The sequence below is a fragment of the Photinus pyralis genome, unplaced genomic scaffold, assembly GCF_008802855.1.
Source record: "Photinus pyralis isolate 1611_PpyrPB1 unplaced genomic scaffold, Ppyr1.3 Ppyr1.4_LG2, whole genome shotgun sequence".
In the NCBI taxonomy this organism is placed as follows: domain Eukaryota; kingdom Metazoa; phylum Arthropoda; class Insecta; order Coleoptera; family Lampyridae; genus Photinus; species Photinus pyralis.
This window is the reverse complement of record NW_022170403.1, coordinates 25,489,759-25,505,314: the sequence shown is the minus strand read 5'-3', so window position 1 is coordinate 25,505,314 and position 15,556 is coordinate 25,489,759. Positions and strand designations below refer to the sequence as shown.

General features: G+C 40.9%; 1 protein-coding gene across 1 annotated transcript in view; it reads left to right on the top strand.

Annotated features, from left to right (window-relative positions):
* Positions 1 to 11,214, top strand: part of LOC116163532 (collagen alpha-1(XI) chain-like) — a 37,983-nt gene extending 26,769 nt beyond the window's left edge. The window contains exons 3-28 of the mRNA XM_031477513.1: positions 2,246 to 2,476; positions 2,531 to 2,687; positions 2,736 to 2,898; positions 2,950 to 3,121; positions 3,170 to 3,934; positions 3,995 to 4,107; positions 4,510 to 4,728; positions 4,775 to 4,849; positions 4,910 to 5,020; positions 5,073 to 5,199; positions 5,251 to 5,384; positions 5,432 to 5,629; positions 5,684 to 5,989; positions 6,040 to 6,201; positions 6,259 to 6,510; positions 6,564 to 6,815; positions 6,873 to 7,196; positions 7,298 to 7,675; positions 7,859 to 7,985; positions 8,037 to 8,179; positions 8,228 to 8,389; positions 8,455 to 8,670; positions 8,722 to 8,954; positions 9,002 to 9,213; positions 10,368 to 10,552; positions 10,606 to 11,214. Coding sequence (XP_031333373.1) covers positions 2,246 to 2,476; positions 2,531 to 2,687; positions 2,736 to 2,898; positions 2,950 to 3,121; positions 3,170 to 3,934; positions 3,995 to 4,107; positions 4,510 to 4,728; positions 4,775 to 4,849; positions 4,910 to 5,020; positions 5,073 to 5,199; positions 5,251 to 5,384; positions 5,432 to 5,629; positions 5,684 to 5,989; positions 6,040 to 6,201; positions 6,259 to 6,510; positions 6,564 to 6,815; positions 6,873 to 7,196; positions 7,298 to 7,675; positions 7,859 to 7,985; positions 8,037 to 8,179; positions 8,228 to 8,389; positions 8,455 to 8,670; positions 8,722 to 8,954; positions 9,002 to 9,213; positions 10,368 to 10,552; positions 10,606 to 10,965 — 5,777 coding nt within the window. The 3' untranslated portion in view covers positions 10,966 to 11,214. The remainder of the gene's footprint in view (positions 1 to 2,245; positions 2,477 to 2,530; positions 2,688 to 2,735; positions 2,899 to 2,949; positions 3,122 to 3,169; positions 3,935 to 3,994; positions 4,108 to 4,509; positions 4,729 to 4,774; positions 4,850 to 4,909; positions 5,021 to 5,072; positions 5,200 to 5,250; positions 5,385 to 5,431; positions 5,630 to 5,683; positions 5,990 to 6,039; positions 6,202 to 6,258; positions 6,511 to 6,563; positions 6,816 to 6,872; positions 7,197 to 7,297; positions 7,676 to 7,858; positions 7,986 to 8,036; positions 8,180 to 8,227; positions 8,390 to 8,454; positions 8,671 to 8,721; positions 8,955 to 9,001; positions 9,214 to 10,367; positions 10,553 to 10,605) is intronic.
* Positions 11,215 to 15,556: the final 4,342 nt, after the last annotated feature.

Below are 15,556 nucleotides of genomic sequence, written 5' to 3'. Positions count from 1 at the left end.
ATACAAAGATAGCTTAAAAATATTTTAAATACACATTAAGAATTCTGCTATAAAATATTAGGGATGACTTTTTACAACCGGTTATATTGTAAGGATTTTTTAGTTTAGTTTTTAGTCTAAGTAGCCATGGACTATGATAAAAGAAAAACATAGTCCATGGCTACTTACACTAAAAACTCGAGAAAACAGAATCCTTTTAATTAATTTTTTCGCGTACAAGAAGAGGTAGAATAATCGTTTCACATGATTTAGATGCAGAATTTATATCTCTATAACTTTTATTTGAACTATTTTTGCGTAAAATAAACCGATACAACGAAATATCGAAGGATCCTCAGTATTACAATCACTTTTAACGACAATTTATTTTAATCTTACATAATACATTTCATAGTTAACAAAAATGCTTCAAATTCATGTCTTGGTCATTGAGATAATGCTCTTAATCTTGTTCCCAACGATATCAGTACAAGAATAACGATTTTGACAATCCATGTGGTTGCCAAAAATAGATCAAAATTCATGTATTGGTCATTGAGATACTGCTTTTGGTCTTTTTCCCAACGATCTTGGTGTATAAATAACGATTTTGACATGTTTTGATCAAAATCCACGTGGTCGCCAAAAATGCATCAAATTCATGTTTTGGGCATTGAGATAATGCCCCTAGTCTTTTTCCCAACGATCTTGGTGCATAAATAACGATTTTGACGTATTTTGATCAAAACCGATGTGACCTCGGAAAAATAATTTAACATCTTTGAACCACACACATGCGGTTATCAAATTTGCACGTGATGTCCTCTTTCAGCATCAAGATAACGCGTTTGAAAGCTTTTACAACTCCAAATTTGTGTGTAAAGAATAATTTTGGGTACATTTTGCTCTAAAACTTTTGACCTATACCACAGAGAAGAGTTATATTGAATTATTACACATCTAAGGGTCATAGGGAATAATCTAGCGAAAGTCCGAACTCGATACATAACCTAGGGAATGAAATATTTTGATTTGTATTATATTGAGCCCACAGTTTTTCCTGTTCCCGATTCACTCGAAGTCCTATAACTTTCGTTTCTGTTGAACCAGCTTCCTGAAAATCAATAGCGCCCGTCCTTAATGTCCAAAGTACCCGTACACCAAATTTCAACACAATCGGCCACTTTTAAAAAGAGTTAGAGCGCACACGGACGGACGGACGGACGACAATACAAAACTATAAAGGATCTGAGGATCCTTAATAATTAGGAAACGTTTGCCCAAAGAAAAAGTAATTTCCCATGTTAAACGCGTACGCCTATGTTCCACTTTTCGATTTACACCCTGTACATATTTATTAGTATTGTAATTTAAGATGTGACATGTCTCTTCTTTACGGTTCCGATTCCGGTTTCGATTCAGATTCCGGTTCCGAATCCGATTCCGATAAACCAAATTTAAAAACTCCGCTTCCGAATTAGCTTCTAATATAACCACTTCTGTTACATCTCTAGTCCAAATAACAAAAAATTAACGATTTAAGTCGATATTATAATTACATGATGTTAAAAAATTCGATATGTCGGTCATGGTATTCAAGTCTACAAATTCGATTCCAATAATATGTAGATTGTGCGTGGCTCGGTTGGTGGGAAAATGTTACATTACATGCGAAATTAGATGACTCACTAGTAGGCGAGGGACACTTTCTGACCCGCCGGACCCATCTTCAAATGAGTATAACTTTTGTTTGAAAAGTGATTTTAAAAACTGTTCGAAAATTTGGTTCCTTAACTCATCAAATATGTACCTACACATCAATTTTCATGGAATTCGCTACATGTTCGTTGTCCGGCCAAGAATTGCAGTAGAATATTTTTTTTGAATTCTCAAAAACTAATTTTAGATGCGTGATCTTCATGTTTCAACCCCCAAATACCAACTTTCGTCGAAATTAAAATTGTTTCGCACCCCATTTAGAGGCGCGCTCGTTCGTGGTAGGAATTTTGAAAAAAAATTTGCAAAATCGGAAAGGGAACACCCCAAAACCTATTGAAAGACATGGCACCAATTTTTGTAAATCTTATGGTTACTGAGAGATTAAAGAACAAATGCAAATTTCACCATTTTTTAAGGGTGGGTTAACGTTGGGCCCACAGTTTAAGTGCAAAAGGTTCTTGCTCCCCTCCCCTCATAACCCTACAATTTTTTTATATACTTATATGTCACACCCTGTATTGTTTGCTAATGCAATTCATTTAATTAGATAATATAGTGGATTTCATTGAAAAGGCTGATTTATGGGATGAACCTGAGGGTATTTTAAGGATAGTAGGAAGATGCGCCGATTACATACCAGAAGGAAGGGATCCGCCGCGCTCAGAATGGGCCTATAGATTTGGAAGTCGTGCGCAAATTTCACTTACGGCTCAACAAATATTTCCCAACGGATTTCCAAAAGACTTTTCCATTTTATTAGTGATTAGACCGTCGTCAGGTAAATTAGCCTATTGTAGTACAATATATTAATCAATATATGTGTAACCTTTAGGTCAAATGTCTCCCCTGTTCACTATCTATAACGATGAAGGTGAAGAGCAGCTATCTATTACAGTAGGAAGGGATATTAGCATCTACTATGAAGACTTTGAAGATATTCCGGACGAAGGTACTTTTATTTCCTTCGGTAAATCTATTGACGATGGAGAGTAAGTTCACATTATCGCAAAATGATTGTGTCATGTTATGACTAACAGGTGGCATCGTGTTGCGATCAGTGTAAAAGGTGATTCCGTTACTGCAACTATAGATTGTACAACAACAATCACACGCGAGTTGGCCCGTTCCAGTACATCGACAATTGACACTACTGGTATAATCACCATTGGATACGAACTTTCAGACGAAGGATATTACAATGTGAGTGCTAGCAAGAATGTACTCCTTATCAATTAAATCATTTAATTTAAGGGCGATTTGCAAATGTTAAAAATTGCACATACACCCGATGAAGCTTACGAGCACTGCACTCAGCATGCTCCCAATTGTTTAAGTATGTATAACAAAGGAACATTTGATAACACTCAACATTCGTATAGACACGAAAGCGGTGCTAACCTAAACACGAACATGGGTCCTATAAGTAAGAATTCGGTTGCTTTCCAAACTCCAACTAAGCTACAAATTTTAGATAGTGGAACCACACACTACCAAACCATAACGGGTTCTACATATCCAACGGGTAATTCACACTTTAAACAGTTCAATGGCGGTACATCTAGCCATCAATCAGGAACCTTTCTTCGGGGAGGAGGAAAAATATCATTTAACCATACAGGTGGTGATGGTGGTTCCGGCAGTTTTGTCCAAGGAAATATTGCTGGAGGCAGTAACGCACAACAAACTACTGGTTCTTCGCAAGCAGGTGTATCACTTAGTCAAAATACTTATGCCAGTTTAGGACAAGACACTGCACATTCTGCCGTGGAACGTATACTGGGCCCCATACGCGTTAGTGAAACGGGTTCATTTCACCAAGCTAGTGGTGGCCGTTCAGAAAATCGTGTGACGACCTCCGGTGGAACGAACAGTATGAATATAGGCGCAACTCTTATAACGGACTCTGCGCCAGGAAGGGGCGAAGGCGTCTCTTTTCACCAGAGTGGGGGTAGTAGTGCAACTGGTGTAACTGACGCTATATTAGGTGGTTTATCAATTCATCACATCGATGGAACGTCGCATCATAACGCTGGAAGTATGTCAGAAACTAAAATAAATAACATCCACATTTCGCAACCCCAGGTACATTCGTCCCATCCGAATGGTATTTTAGTCAATAAAACCTTCATGAATTCAGTAATCACTACTGGGATCGCATCTCACAATTCAAGTGAAGAACAACCAGAAATTGTTTTCTCATTCGATGCAGATGCGTTATCTGAAACGCATACTAATGGTAGGTATAAATGTAGTTATTTTCTGCACCTTGTTAACTAGCGTTCCTATATATGTATAGGCGATGTAAATATAAACTTTGGAGAAGAAACATTGGAAGAACCAGATCTCTCTGTATTTAGAAACTCGTCAGTATCATTCGAAGAAGATAATAACGAAAATGGGAACAGTGAGGTGAGATACTAGCAATGTGTTGTTAACAGGGTTGTTAAAGACAAAGCTAAGACAACTAGATTATCTTTTAAAAAGCGGTACGTCTAGAGCTTTTCATTCTGAAGTGTAAGATTGGCTTTCTTGAGATGTTATACCCAGTACGAACCAGTTGGGTGTCCATGTGTCTAATATATTTGTACTCTAATGTAGTCAATATTAAATTCCATTATGAAATTAATTTTGATTAACACATAAACAGATATCTGCACAACATATCGCGCGTGGTGATGTACGGTAAACCCTTCGATCATACATACTATTTACATCTCTGATACTATGATCTAAGGTTAAACCTGTTTTAAAGGACAATTTATTGGAACATTACTGTATATCGATAAATCAATATTCTCACTTGTATTCTAGCCAGACAACGAACCAAGTGGCAATTCGCATTCAGAAACTGAAACTACTCACGATACCAGATACCCTTACTATGTGAATGTAGGGCAGCCTGGTGTCAGGGGTTATCCAGGACCCGCTGGTCCAGTGGGTCCACCTGGTCCAAAAGGTGACTCCGGTAGGGATGGCATACCAGGAACGATAGGCACCCCAGGACCACCGGGACACGTCTTTATGATTCCGGTAAGAATCCTGGATCGGGTCGAATTGCATTTTACACCAATTTTAGCTGAACAACCAAGGAAATGAAAAAGGTCCCGATGTGCAGGCAGAATCGTTTAGGCAAATGCTTTCGCAACATATGGTATTTTAAATATAATTATACACCTTAAGCTAAATGTATTAAACGGGTTTATATTGCAAGATGGCGATGCGGGGTGTGGAAGGACCTATGGGATTGGCAGGTCTTCCGGGTCCTTCGGGTCCAAGAGGTCCGGAAGGAACAAAAGGTGAACCAGGAGATGTCGGTGAACCGGTCAGTCTTTCCTAAAGGTTGATTTGTCCATAGTATAAAATCGATTTTTAAGGGACCAAGAGGTGAAAGAGGTCCAACGGGCCTTCCCGGTCGAGAGGGTCGTAGAGGAAAACCTGGCCGCGATGGAGAACGGGGACTAACAGGTCCACCAGGAGCAAAAGGGGAACAAGGATTAATAGGTGTGTCCATTTAAGATCGCGTAGGTAATGGTCTTCATGTTGTATTTTAAGGATTGCCGGGATTGCCTGGAGACAAAGGAGAAAGAGGAGCTGTTGGCGCAACCGGAGAACCTGGATTAACAGGTCATGATGGACTACAAGGAGAAGAAGGGCCACCTGGGTTACCTGGACTAACGGGAGAAATGGTAATCATAAACATGAACGATAGTTTTCCACTATTCTGTTCTAACAGGGGCCACGTGGATTTACCGGTCCTCGTGGTATACCAGGTTTACCTGGCAATCCGGGTATTCCGGGCATTGAAGGGCCACCCGGCCCGAAAGGTAATAGTGGACCCACTGGGCAACCCGGTTCTTCCGGACAACCAGGGCCGCCGGGGCCAGTTGGGTCACCTGGCCCACAAGGAATGTTGGGACCTCCTGGAATAATGGTAAAATAATTGCGAGATGAAACCTTTCAATTTCTACATGGATACTGAATGTAGGGGCCTCAAGGTAAACCTGGGTTACCTGGTCTATCTGGTTCTGAAGGTGCTCCAGGACATCCAGGAACGCCTGGAACCGCAGGATCAAAAGGAGAACATGGGCCTCCTGGACCTCTAGGTCCCATAGGGTTTCCCGGAAGTCGTGGGGTTAAAGGCGACGAAGGAAAGAGAGGATCAGCGGGAGAAAAGGGCGATAAAGGCGAACGCGGGATTGATGGAGAGAAAGGCGATTCAGGTGGAAAAGGAGAGCAAGGATTGCCTGGCCCGCATGGAATACCTGGATTAGAAGGACCTGAAGGTCCCAAAGTAATGCCTTTCACTACACTTCAATCCAATGTAATAACAAATTTCCGCAGGGTTTTGATGGGCCTCGTGGAGAAACAGGTGTGATTGGTCCACCAGGAGAAAAAGGTAAAATGGGTATTCCTGGTTTTGCTGGTTATCCTGGGGGACCTGGGGATAAGGGCGATAAAGGTAGTTATGGAAAGGTCGGGCCAACAGGTGACAAGGGCGATAGGGTAATAATACCTATTTCTGTTAATGTAATCTTAATGGTATTAGTATTAATTTAAAAGGGAAATCCTGGAACGACGGGAGAGAGGGGCGAAACAGGGCCACGAGGATTTCGAGGATCTAGAGGAAAAAGAGGAGCTGAAGGCACCCCCGGTCCTAAAGGTGATACAGGACAGCCCGGTCCACCTGGTGTTCAAGGAGACCAAGGCTCACAAGGTGCTGAAGGACCGAGAGGTTTCATTGGATTACCAGGTCCCACGGGGCTTAACGGTAAAGACGGTCTTCCCGGTCCACATGGTGAAAGAGGACCTCCTGTATGTTTCTTTATTCATATGTATCTATGTTATGAAACAAATTTGTATGGTAGGGTGAGTCAGGATCACAAGGAGCACCAGGAGCACCCGGTGTAATTGGACCGGTCGGACCGGCAGGGGAGCGAGGCCCTATTGGCGAATCTGGAATCCCTGGGAGTCCTGGGCATCCTGGGGAACCGGGTGTACCAGGAGACTCTGGCAAAGAGGGAGCACCGGGTTTGCCTGGCCCGCCAGGAAAACCAGGACCGCAAGGGGCTGTTGGTGCTGCAGGATTCCCGGGTGAAAGAGGTCCTGCCGGATTGCCCGTACGTGTCTAAGGTAAGAACAGCTTAACTGTAACTCAAACAACATTTTTGTAACAGGGCATACCCGGATTAAAAGGTGAATTAGGTCCACCTGGTCCGCATGGACACGCTGGAGACAAAGGTGCGCAAGGAGGAGTCGGACATGATGGATCCCCTGGACCTGAAGGTCGAGTAGGACCAGTGGGTCCTGCTGGCCCAGTTGGGGCGAAGGGTGAACGTGGTGGTACTGGGCCACCCGGACCGGGTGGAAGAGATGGATTACCCGGGCAAAGAGGGTTACCTGGCCCCCCTGGTCCAATTGGATCTCCAGGTGAAGACGGAGATAAAGGAGAAATTGGCCCTCCAGGAGAGAAAGGTTTTAAAGGAGCAAAGGGCGAAAGTGTAAGTGTAATATTTGTTGGTTAGGAGTTAAGAATAAAGAAATAATGTCGATTGTGCAACTGAAATTAGATAAAACTTTTTTCTGATATGTGGTTCATTAGGGTCCAATGGGTAGCTCCGGATCACAAGGATTGCGAGGTGAGCCGGGTTCAGTAGGTCCACCAGGAGAGAAAGGCCTGCCGGGCGAAATTGGTCGACAAGGAATAAAAGGAGAAGATGGCCCCGATGGAACAACAGGTCCTGCGGGACCGCAAGGTCTTCAAGGGCTCCCAGGCCCGGCCGGTTTAAAGGGTGAAATAGGAGATATTGGTCTAGTAGGACCCGTTGGTCCTGCTGGGCCACCTGGCGAACCTGGAATTAGAGGAGGAAAAGGAATTGAAGGAGTTACTGGGCCCCCAGGGCCTGAAGGTCCTCAAGGCCAAAAAGGAGATTCCGGTATGCCAGGGATAAGTGGGTCACCTGGAATAGAAGGGAAACCTGTAAGTAACATTTTGTCGATACGATACGAAGCTTTGGGCATTGAATAAAAAATTATTTTTATTATTTTATTCAATGCTTTTCGGTTAGAATTGCTATTATAGCAGCAGGGTAAAACTTACTTTATGCCTTTTAACTTCCTTGGACATTCTCTAACACAGTCTTCATAATATACGTTATTGAAGGGCGAGAAGGGTTCGCTTGGATCTAAAGGAGATGAAGGAAAAATGGGCCATCAAGGCGCACCAGGGCCGAGGGGAGTGGTTGGTCCGGAAGGGCCTAAAGGGTCCGCTGGTCCTCCAGGATTTCCAGGTATGGATAGCTTTTAAGTCAAACGAATAGAGAGTAAGATACCTTTCTAAGGTCCTCCGGGAGTACCTGGCGAAATAGGACCCAAGGGCGAACCAGGAAAAGAAGGTGCAGATGGCAAGCAAGGAGATGCCGGAGAACCAGGTGAAGCGGGTCCTCCTGGAAAAGTAGGACCCGCAGGTTCGCCAGGGAAACAGGTAAGAGTTCATTTTTGGTGTTGAGAATTATATTCATGTATTGACCAGGGTCCCGAAGGTCCAGCTGGTTTTCAAGGAAACACTGGATTACCTGGTGATAAGGGAGACAAAGGAGTTCCTGGACCCATTGGGTTGCAAGGACCCGTTGGCCCTCAAGGTGTTCCTGGAACGCAAGGTGTAGCAGGCCCAAGAGGATCTCCTGGACCGGCGGTAGGAAAATACGCAGTTTTCTGTTTGGATTGTTTTGAGTTTTGAGTATTTTGCTTTTTTATTAGGGAGATGTGGGTCCACCAGGTAAAGCCGGTGGTGATGGTCTCCCTGGTAAAACGGGCGAAACCGGTCCCAAAGGCGAGAAAGGGGAAAGAACACGAAGAGGCATGAAAGGACATAGAGGAGACATTGGCCCGCCTGGTATTAAGGGTGAAATGGGCGAAAAAGGTGAACCTGGTCCTAAGGGGCCTATAGGACCGGAGGGGAAGAAAGGGGAAATTGTAAGTTAATTCATTTAAAATAACAATTGCTAATTATATTGATATTGGTAGGGTCCTATTGGAAATATTGGGTTAAAAGGGAATGATGGACCTCCAGGTCCCATGGGTATCGAAGGTCCTACAGGACTCAAAGGCCTATTGGGTCCTACAGGAGTTAAAGGTGAAGCAGGTCCCCCTGGACCTCCGGGGCCTCCTGGTCCACCTGCTGATATGCCTTTACTACCACCAGAACTCTTATTCCAACAAGAATTATCCAGATCACGCAGAAGTGTGGAAAGTTTAATGTAATTATTTGACTTGCCCCTAACTTCGTCTAATTATCTATCTTCAGAAATGATTTTGAGAAAGATTTAAAGTATATTAATCCCCAAATCGCTGGACAAAATAAACTAAGGGACGAGGATTTGAAATTTTTGGATATGTATAACAGCATATATAGTATGAGACAAGATTTAGATCGCATTAAAAAACCTTTAGGTACAAAAGAAAACCCTGCAAGGAGTTGTAAAGATCTATTCTATGGACATCCACAATATTTGAATGGTAGGTTTCTTACATTAAGTAATTAAGCTAACGCAGTGTCCCACGTCAGCGACAACTCACGCGGCCGGCGTGGTCGTCGCAGCTATATCAAAGCATGATAGTTTACGCAGTGTTCTAAATGAGCGGCAACACGCGGCTAACGCCGCCGGCGCGGTTGACGCTGCAAGCGCGGCGTAAACGGCAAACGCGACCAGCGAATGTCCTACGTGCAAGCACCGAACATAAAGTGATGCAAGCGCATGTTGTTAAGACTGAAGCGGCAGACGCGGAAATATCAAATATTTTGACCTCCTGTGTCGCCTCAAAAACGCTTTAGCAGTGCGCGCCGCGTGGTACGTGGTTGCTAGGTAGGACATTCTAATAAACTATCATGCTTTGAAATAGCCGCGACGACCGCACCGGCCGCGTGTTTCCGCTCACGTAGTACACTCCGTAAGTTAAATAAAACAAGTTCTATAAATTGTAAGGGTATAATTCAGGTGGTATCGATTTTGATCTTGCTAGGATATTTAAAATTGGCGCTTTATCTGAGCACAACGTTCCCAAATTTGAATGTGATAAATCTACCCAAATTAAGCTTTCAATATACCAACAATTTTGTATTTATTTTGAAACACCATTAATGACATAACTTGCGTAAGACAACACCATTTAATTTGCCTCCGCGACTTCGTTGGATAACAGCTCATATACGGTCGGTACAATTTTCAATGCCTAACGAACGAACGCAAATTAGGTCCAATTTACGAATAAAACGTTTAGGTAACGTTACTCCCAAAATCGAAGGCCCGTTACTACGGGAAATCATGGGACATGTAAACTTCTACTTAAAACAATCCATTGTTTGGCGAGCAGCGTGGCACCATCTTGCTAGAACCACACTGCAGAGATCTGTACCTTCCAAAGTCAAGGCTACTTATGACTGGTGATAGACGTTTCAAACGAAATGTATCCTTACCTGTTTTTAGTATCACAAATAAACATAGTTTTGTGCTTTGATGACGGAGATGACTGAAAGTGTAGCCGTAGATTCTCGAATATTCTTTGTGCGTTGGGTTACACAGAATATTTGATGAAGAAATCTATTGCTCTGAGTGTTTGACATATTGGATCGCCGCTCGTCATATATAAATGTTTAAGTGGTTATTTTCTAGGTTGGTATTGGATTGATCCAAATAGCGGCATGCCAGATGATGCCATATATGTGTATTGCGACCTATCGAACGGTGGAGAGACATGCGTACCTCCAGATGTACACAGCGCCCATATGCCTAATATTCCATGGAGGAAGGAGGGAAATTCGAATAATTGGTATTCAAACTTGCGAGGTGGTTTTAAGGTAGATACATCTTATGAAATCGCCTTTTTGTTTTAAATGTTAAACCATTTTAGATAACATACGAGACAGTAGGTGTTGTGCAGATGACGTTTTTAAAATTGCTCTCTCAGGACGCATACCAAAATTTTACCTATTCGTGTATTAATGGAGTCGCGTGGTACAATTCAAAAACAATGAATAACGATCTCTCAATAAAGCTACTAGGAGAAAATGAACAAGAATTTTCCAATACGGCAATAAAACCAAACGTTCTTATCGACGGGTGTAAAACGAGAACAACCAAAAGTGAAACAATCTTTGAAATTCGTACCAAAAAATTAAGTCAATTACCGATCGTCGACTTTTATCCCGTTGATTACGGTAGTTCTAACCAAGCGTTTGGTTTCTTAGTTGGTCCTGTATGCTTCAAATAAAATCATCAAGAGGACATTATACCCATTACAGCGCTACAACCATATTGTACCACTAATTATATGTAGCTACCTGTATCTTTAAGAAAATGTAAACATTTATATTTTCTATTCCTTATACACTTCACTGCCATTACTATACAACTAATTCAAAAATTGTGGTACATACCTACATGTTAAAACCTTTGCAATACCTATGATGCTCAAAAAATTGGAAAATGTTGTATAAAAGTTAGATATGAATAAAAATAAATAAATTAGGTTAAAAGTAAGAATACTGTAAAAAATGTAAATTTTATGCAATTTTTATTAAAAAATCTGGAATTTGGGTTGTTTTCATTTTTGAAGCAAGAAATTCATTCTAGTAAGTACCTATAAATCTGAGACGATGAACGATATTTCCATGACTTGTATTACTTCCGGCACACAGTAACTACTTTATCTGTGCTTCCGGTCACTTTAAAGACCACTTCCTGATATCTCCAACGACATAGACGCTACAGTGCGTTTTCTATAAGTAAGTATGCACTACTTCCGGTTTATCAGAGTTTATCACTTCTGGTAGGGTCCTACGGACAAATTTGAGGTGGCTCCATATCTCTGTACCCCAAAGGAAAAGTGTCCTAAGTCACAAAACATAAATTTTACAGGAGCGAAAATAACAAAATATTTTGTTTGATTTTTAAATCTTTTTAGACCTGGTTAGCTTAAGATACATTAAACTTACAAAAGTAAAATTTATATATAAGGCCCGGGATTATGTTGCGCCAATGGCCAAGTGAAATTGACGCCATTGGTACCGCCACCAGAGCCACTAAAGCCCTTGGTTTCCGGAAATGAGCCAGATTCTATATTTTTTTGTCTCATATTCAGAAATACAATAATAATTGCTTTCAAATTACGGCGTTTGGCACAACAAAAAAAAGGTACATTGCTAGCTCTGAATCGCCAAAAGCAACTAGAAGTGAGTGCGTTTATTTTTTATTATTTTGGGGAGAGATGGGAAAATTTTGGGGCAAGTGTGTCAAAATCTCTTTTCCGACTAAACGGTTGAACCGATTTAAACCAAATTTGCAACACATATTCTTAGACATAAAAAGAGCAAAATTGCGCATGCGCAGGTGGGGCGAGTGGTACCTGTGCTAGCCACAGCAAATTTTTTGAAATAATTTTTTGTTATTATTTATTTTATTCCAGTCCGAATTGAATAGGTATTCACTATTCATACCTAAGAAAGAGGACAACGTCCGTCGGGTCAGCTAGTAATAATAATAATAATAATTTAATCGTTCGATCGTCATCACAGTCATCGATACGTCATAAGTTAAAATTAACAAACAATAATATGTATAACAATTTGGGCAAACAAATGTATAGGTATTACATCAACTATAGCCTAGAAGTATAAAAGTGTATGAACTCTTGAACCGAATAAAAAGCATTTTTCTGGAGAACAGCCTTGATGAGAGATTTAAATTGTTTAATAACACAGTTTGTCAGGTCCTGGGGTAGCAAATTATACAATTTAGAGGCCATATGATTTTTTATAACACTCATAATGGTGTTTGTGAATTAATATTTTGTTTTTCCTCTTGTGTTATAATTGTGTGTACTTCCTACTCTACGGAAACTATCTGAGTGCGAGCGCATGTACATTAATAATTTTAGGATGTATACAGGGTGGTGACTTGCGTAACGCATCATAGGGATTTCAATGTAAAATTCATAACATGCGATGATTGGCTCCCCAAATTATTTTAGAGCAAAAATGTATTAAGGTTTTTTGTAGGAAAAAATTTTTTACGTCAATCAACCCTATTAGTTTTCAATTTTTTGCATAATAAAGAGGGAAAATTGGAAAATAAAACCCCCATCTTTTTCAATAATCTGTGATGCCATGGAAAGGGAACGACTATGGCCCGTTTCCACTCATCAGGGTAGATACTATTTTCCCAACAAAAATTAAAGAAATCTAAAATCACTTGTTTCATCGGGTTGCTACAATGACGAAGCATCTGATTGTGGATACTATCGTGACTGGGAGCGCAGGATTTCGTGTTTTTAAGTGCAGATTCTAATTCATCCATACTAAAAGGTAAGTTATAGTAACGAACTACTGACCTGATAGAAATGGTCTGCCAAGAGGTACGAAATTTCTTGTAAATCTTTCGTAACCACCCCATCGTTTTTCCGAAGGAATGCCGGGTAGTTTAGTTTAGATTTGCCAGATATCGAACCCACTTTTTTCCATATTTCACTCATAGTCACGTCCGTCGTTATGGTGGATACATAGTGTTGCCACGACCTTCTTTGTGCCTGGAGAATTTCCCGACGACATTCAGCTCTGCGTTTTTTAAAGACTATCAGGTTATCCAGGGAAGGATTACGTCGGAACTTGTTTAATGCTCTTTTTTTAATTGCTATTTTTTCTTTTATTACAGATGACCACCATGGGACAGATCTAGTGATCTGTCTAGCCTTTGACATAGGTATACTTTTCTTTGCAGCTTCCAAAATGGAGGATGTGATATTCACCAGGTTTAGCTTGTCATCATTTGGAGGAGGACATAGTTGGTGAGTAAAATATTCCCAATCTGCTTGTTGGATTTTGAATTTTGCTGTAGATCTTATTGCAGGAATGTTGACACCTCGAAAAGTCAAGATTATGGGAAAGTGGTCACTATTAAATAGATCATTTTCCACTTCCCATTTCAATTCAGTGTATAGAGACGGAGAACATATAGACAAATCAATGGTGTCAAAAGTGCCTGATCTTATGTTAAAGTAAGTAGAGGAGTCGTCATTTAAAATACAAAGAGCTTTAGTCTCGATGAGATCTAATAGCTCTTTACCTCGTAATTAAAATAAAGTAAAATTAAAATAAAAATAAAATAAAATTCACCTACGCTAACTTACTGATTTGTAATATTATGTTGACAATTTCTAGATGTTATTTAAATGTTTCAATTGTGATAAGGACACACCAAATAGTCGCAGCTCAGTTGCATAATCTCATCATGCGATTAATACACTTCAATAATGTGAGTGGGGTCAAATTGGTTCCTAATACGACATATTAGGTAGTATGCCTTGTTTAATTTGCTACGAACGTGATCCAGATGAGAGTTCCAGGAGAGGTTATCGTCTATTTTGCATCCTAGGTACGTGGACGTTGGTTGGCATGGTATTACTGCGCTCTCTATGGGAGTCCCACTTTGACCCGAGACAAAATTATCGTCTTCTCAGTGTTCGCTGTAAGTTTGTTTGTTTGACACCAAAATGTAAATTCCGCTATAACTTGATTTAACTTTTCTGCAGCTTGGTCAGGATTATCGGCGCTCACTACTACAGCAGTGTCGTCAGCATACATGTAGGTTTTTCCGTGCAGTATATATCGTGGCAGGTCGTTAATGTATAGTACGAACAAGATGGGGCCTAAGTTGCTGCCTTGGGGCGTTCCTAAATTCAACGTATATTCGAATGAAGACGTATTTTCATAATTCACGATGTACTTTCGGTTAGCCAAGAATGACAAGATGAAATCCTGGCATTCATTGCGAATACCTGCATCCTCAAGTTTCCTTGATAAAATACCTACATCTAAACTGTCAAAAGCTTTTCTGATGTCAAATAACACAACAAAGCAATGTTTATTTGAATCGAGTTCCTCATATATATGCTGCACTAAGTGCGTTGTGGCGTCTTCTGTAGATAACCCAGCGCGGAAACCGTACTGACTGTCGGAAAGAATGTGGAATTTTTGCAAAAACGTTGTTAGTCTCTCGTTAACACATTTCTCAAAAATTTTCGAAAAGGAACTTAATAAGGATATCGGTCTGTAATTGGAGACAACTGCTGTGTCACCTTTTTTATGCACAGGCACTACGCGCGCACTTTTTAATTTTTCGGGAAATACACCTTGAGTAACACAGTAGTTAATGAGGCTGGATAGTTGGGGAGCAATGGCATTGGCACAGCATTTTAAGAGAGAGTTGGGTATATCATCAAGGCCCGGCGATGTACCACGTTTTAGAGAATGTATTATGTTATACACTTCACTTGAAGAAGTCGGTGTAAAAAAGAAGGATGTATTCAACACAGGGTTGTTTCTTGGGGTGAGTGTACTCCTTGGCGCCAGACTACGTGTGTGTGGTACTGAGGCCTTAAAAAAGACCGCAAAATCGTCCGCGGCCACTATGCAAAAAATCTTCGTGTACAACACGTGTTGAAAGTGTCTTTTTTTCATGAATTTGCATGATTAACTCGGGCTTCGCCCTCATTTATCAAAATGCAAATTCATTAAAAAAAAGTATCACTTTCAAAACTAGTTGCACAAATAACTATTCCGCGCGACATATCGACCACAAAATTAACTCAGAAACCATCATTATTAATTAGCGCCAGATTGGGAGCAACTACTTTATCATTATCGTCAGTCTGATCGTCCGTCCCACCGTTTGCACTATAATACGCCGGATGTCCACCGAATCGGGGCGACGAAAATCGGTCCAACTGTAGTCGTATCCAGATTGATCGGGCCGACTAAAATATTGGCAATTCACATAGATAGGTCGATCGCCTTTCGAACGATTTT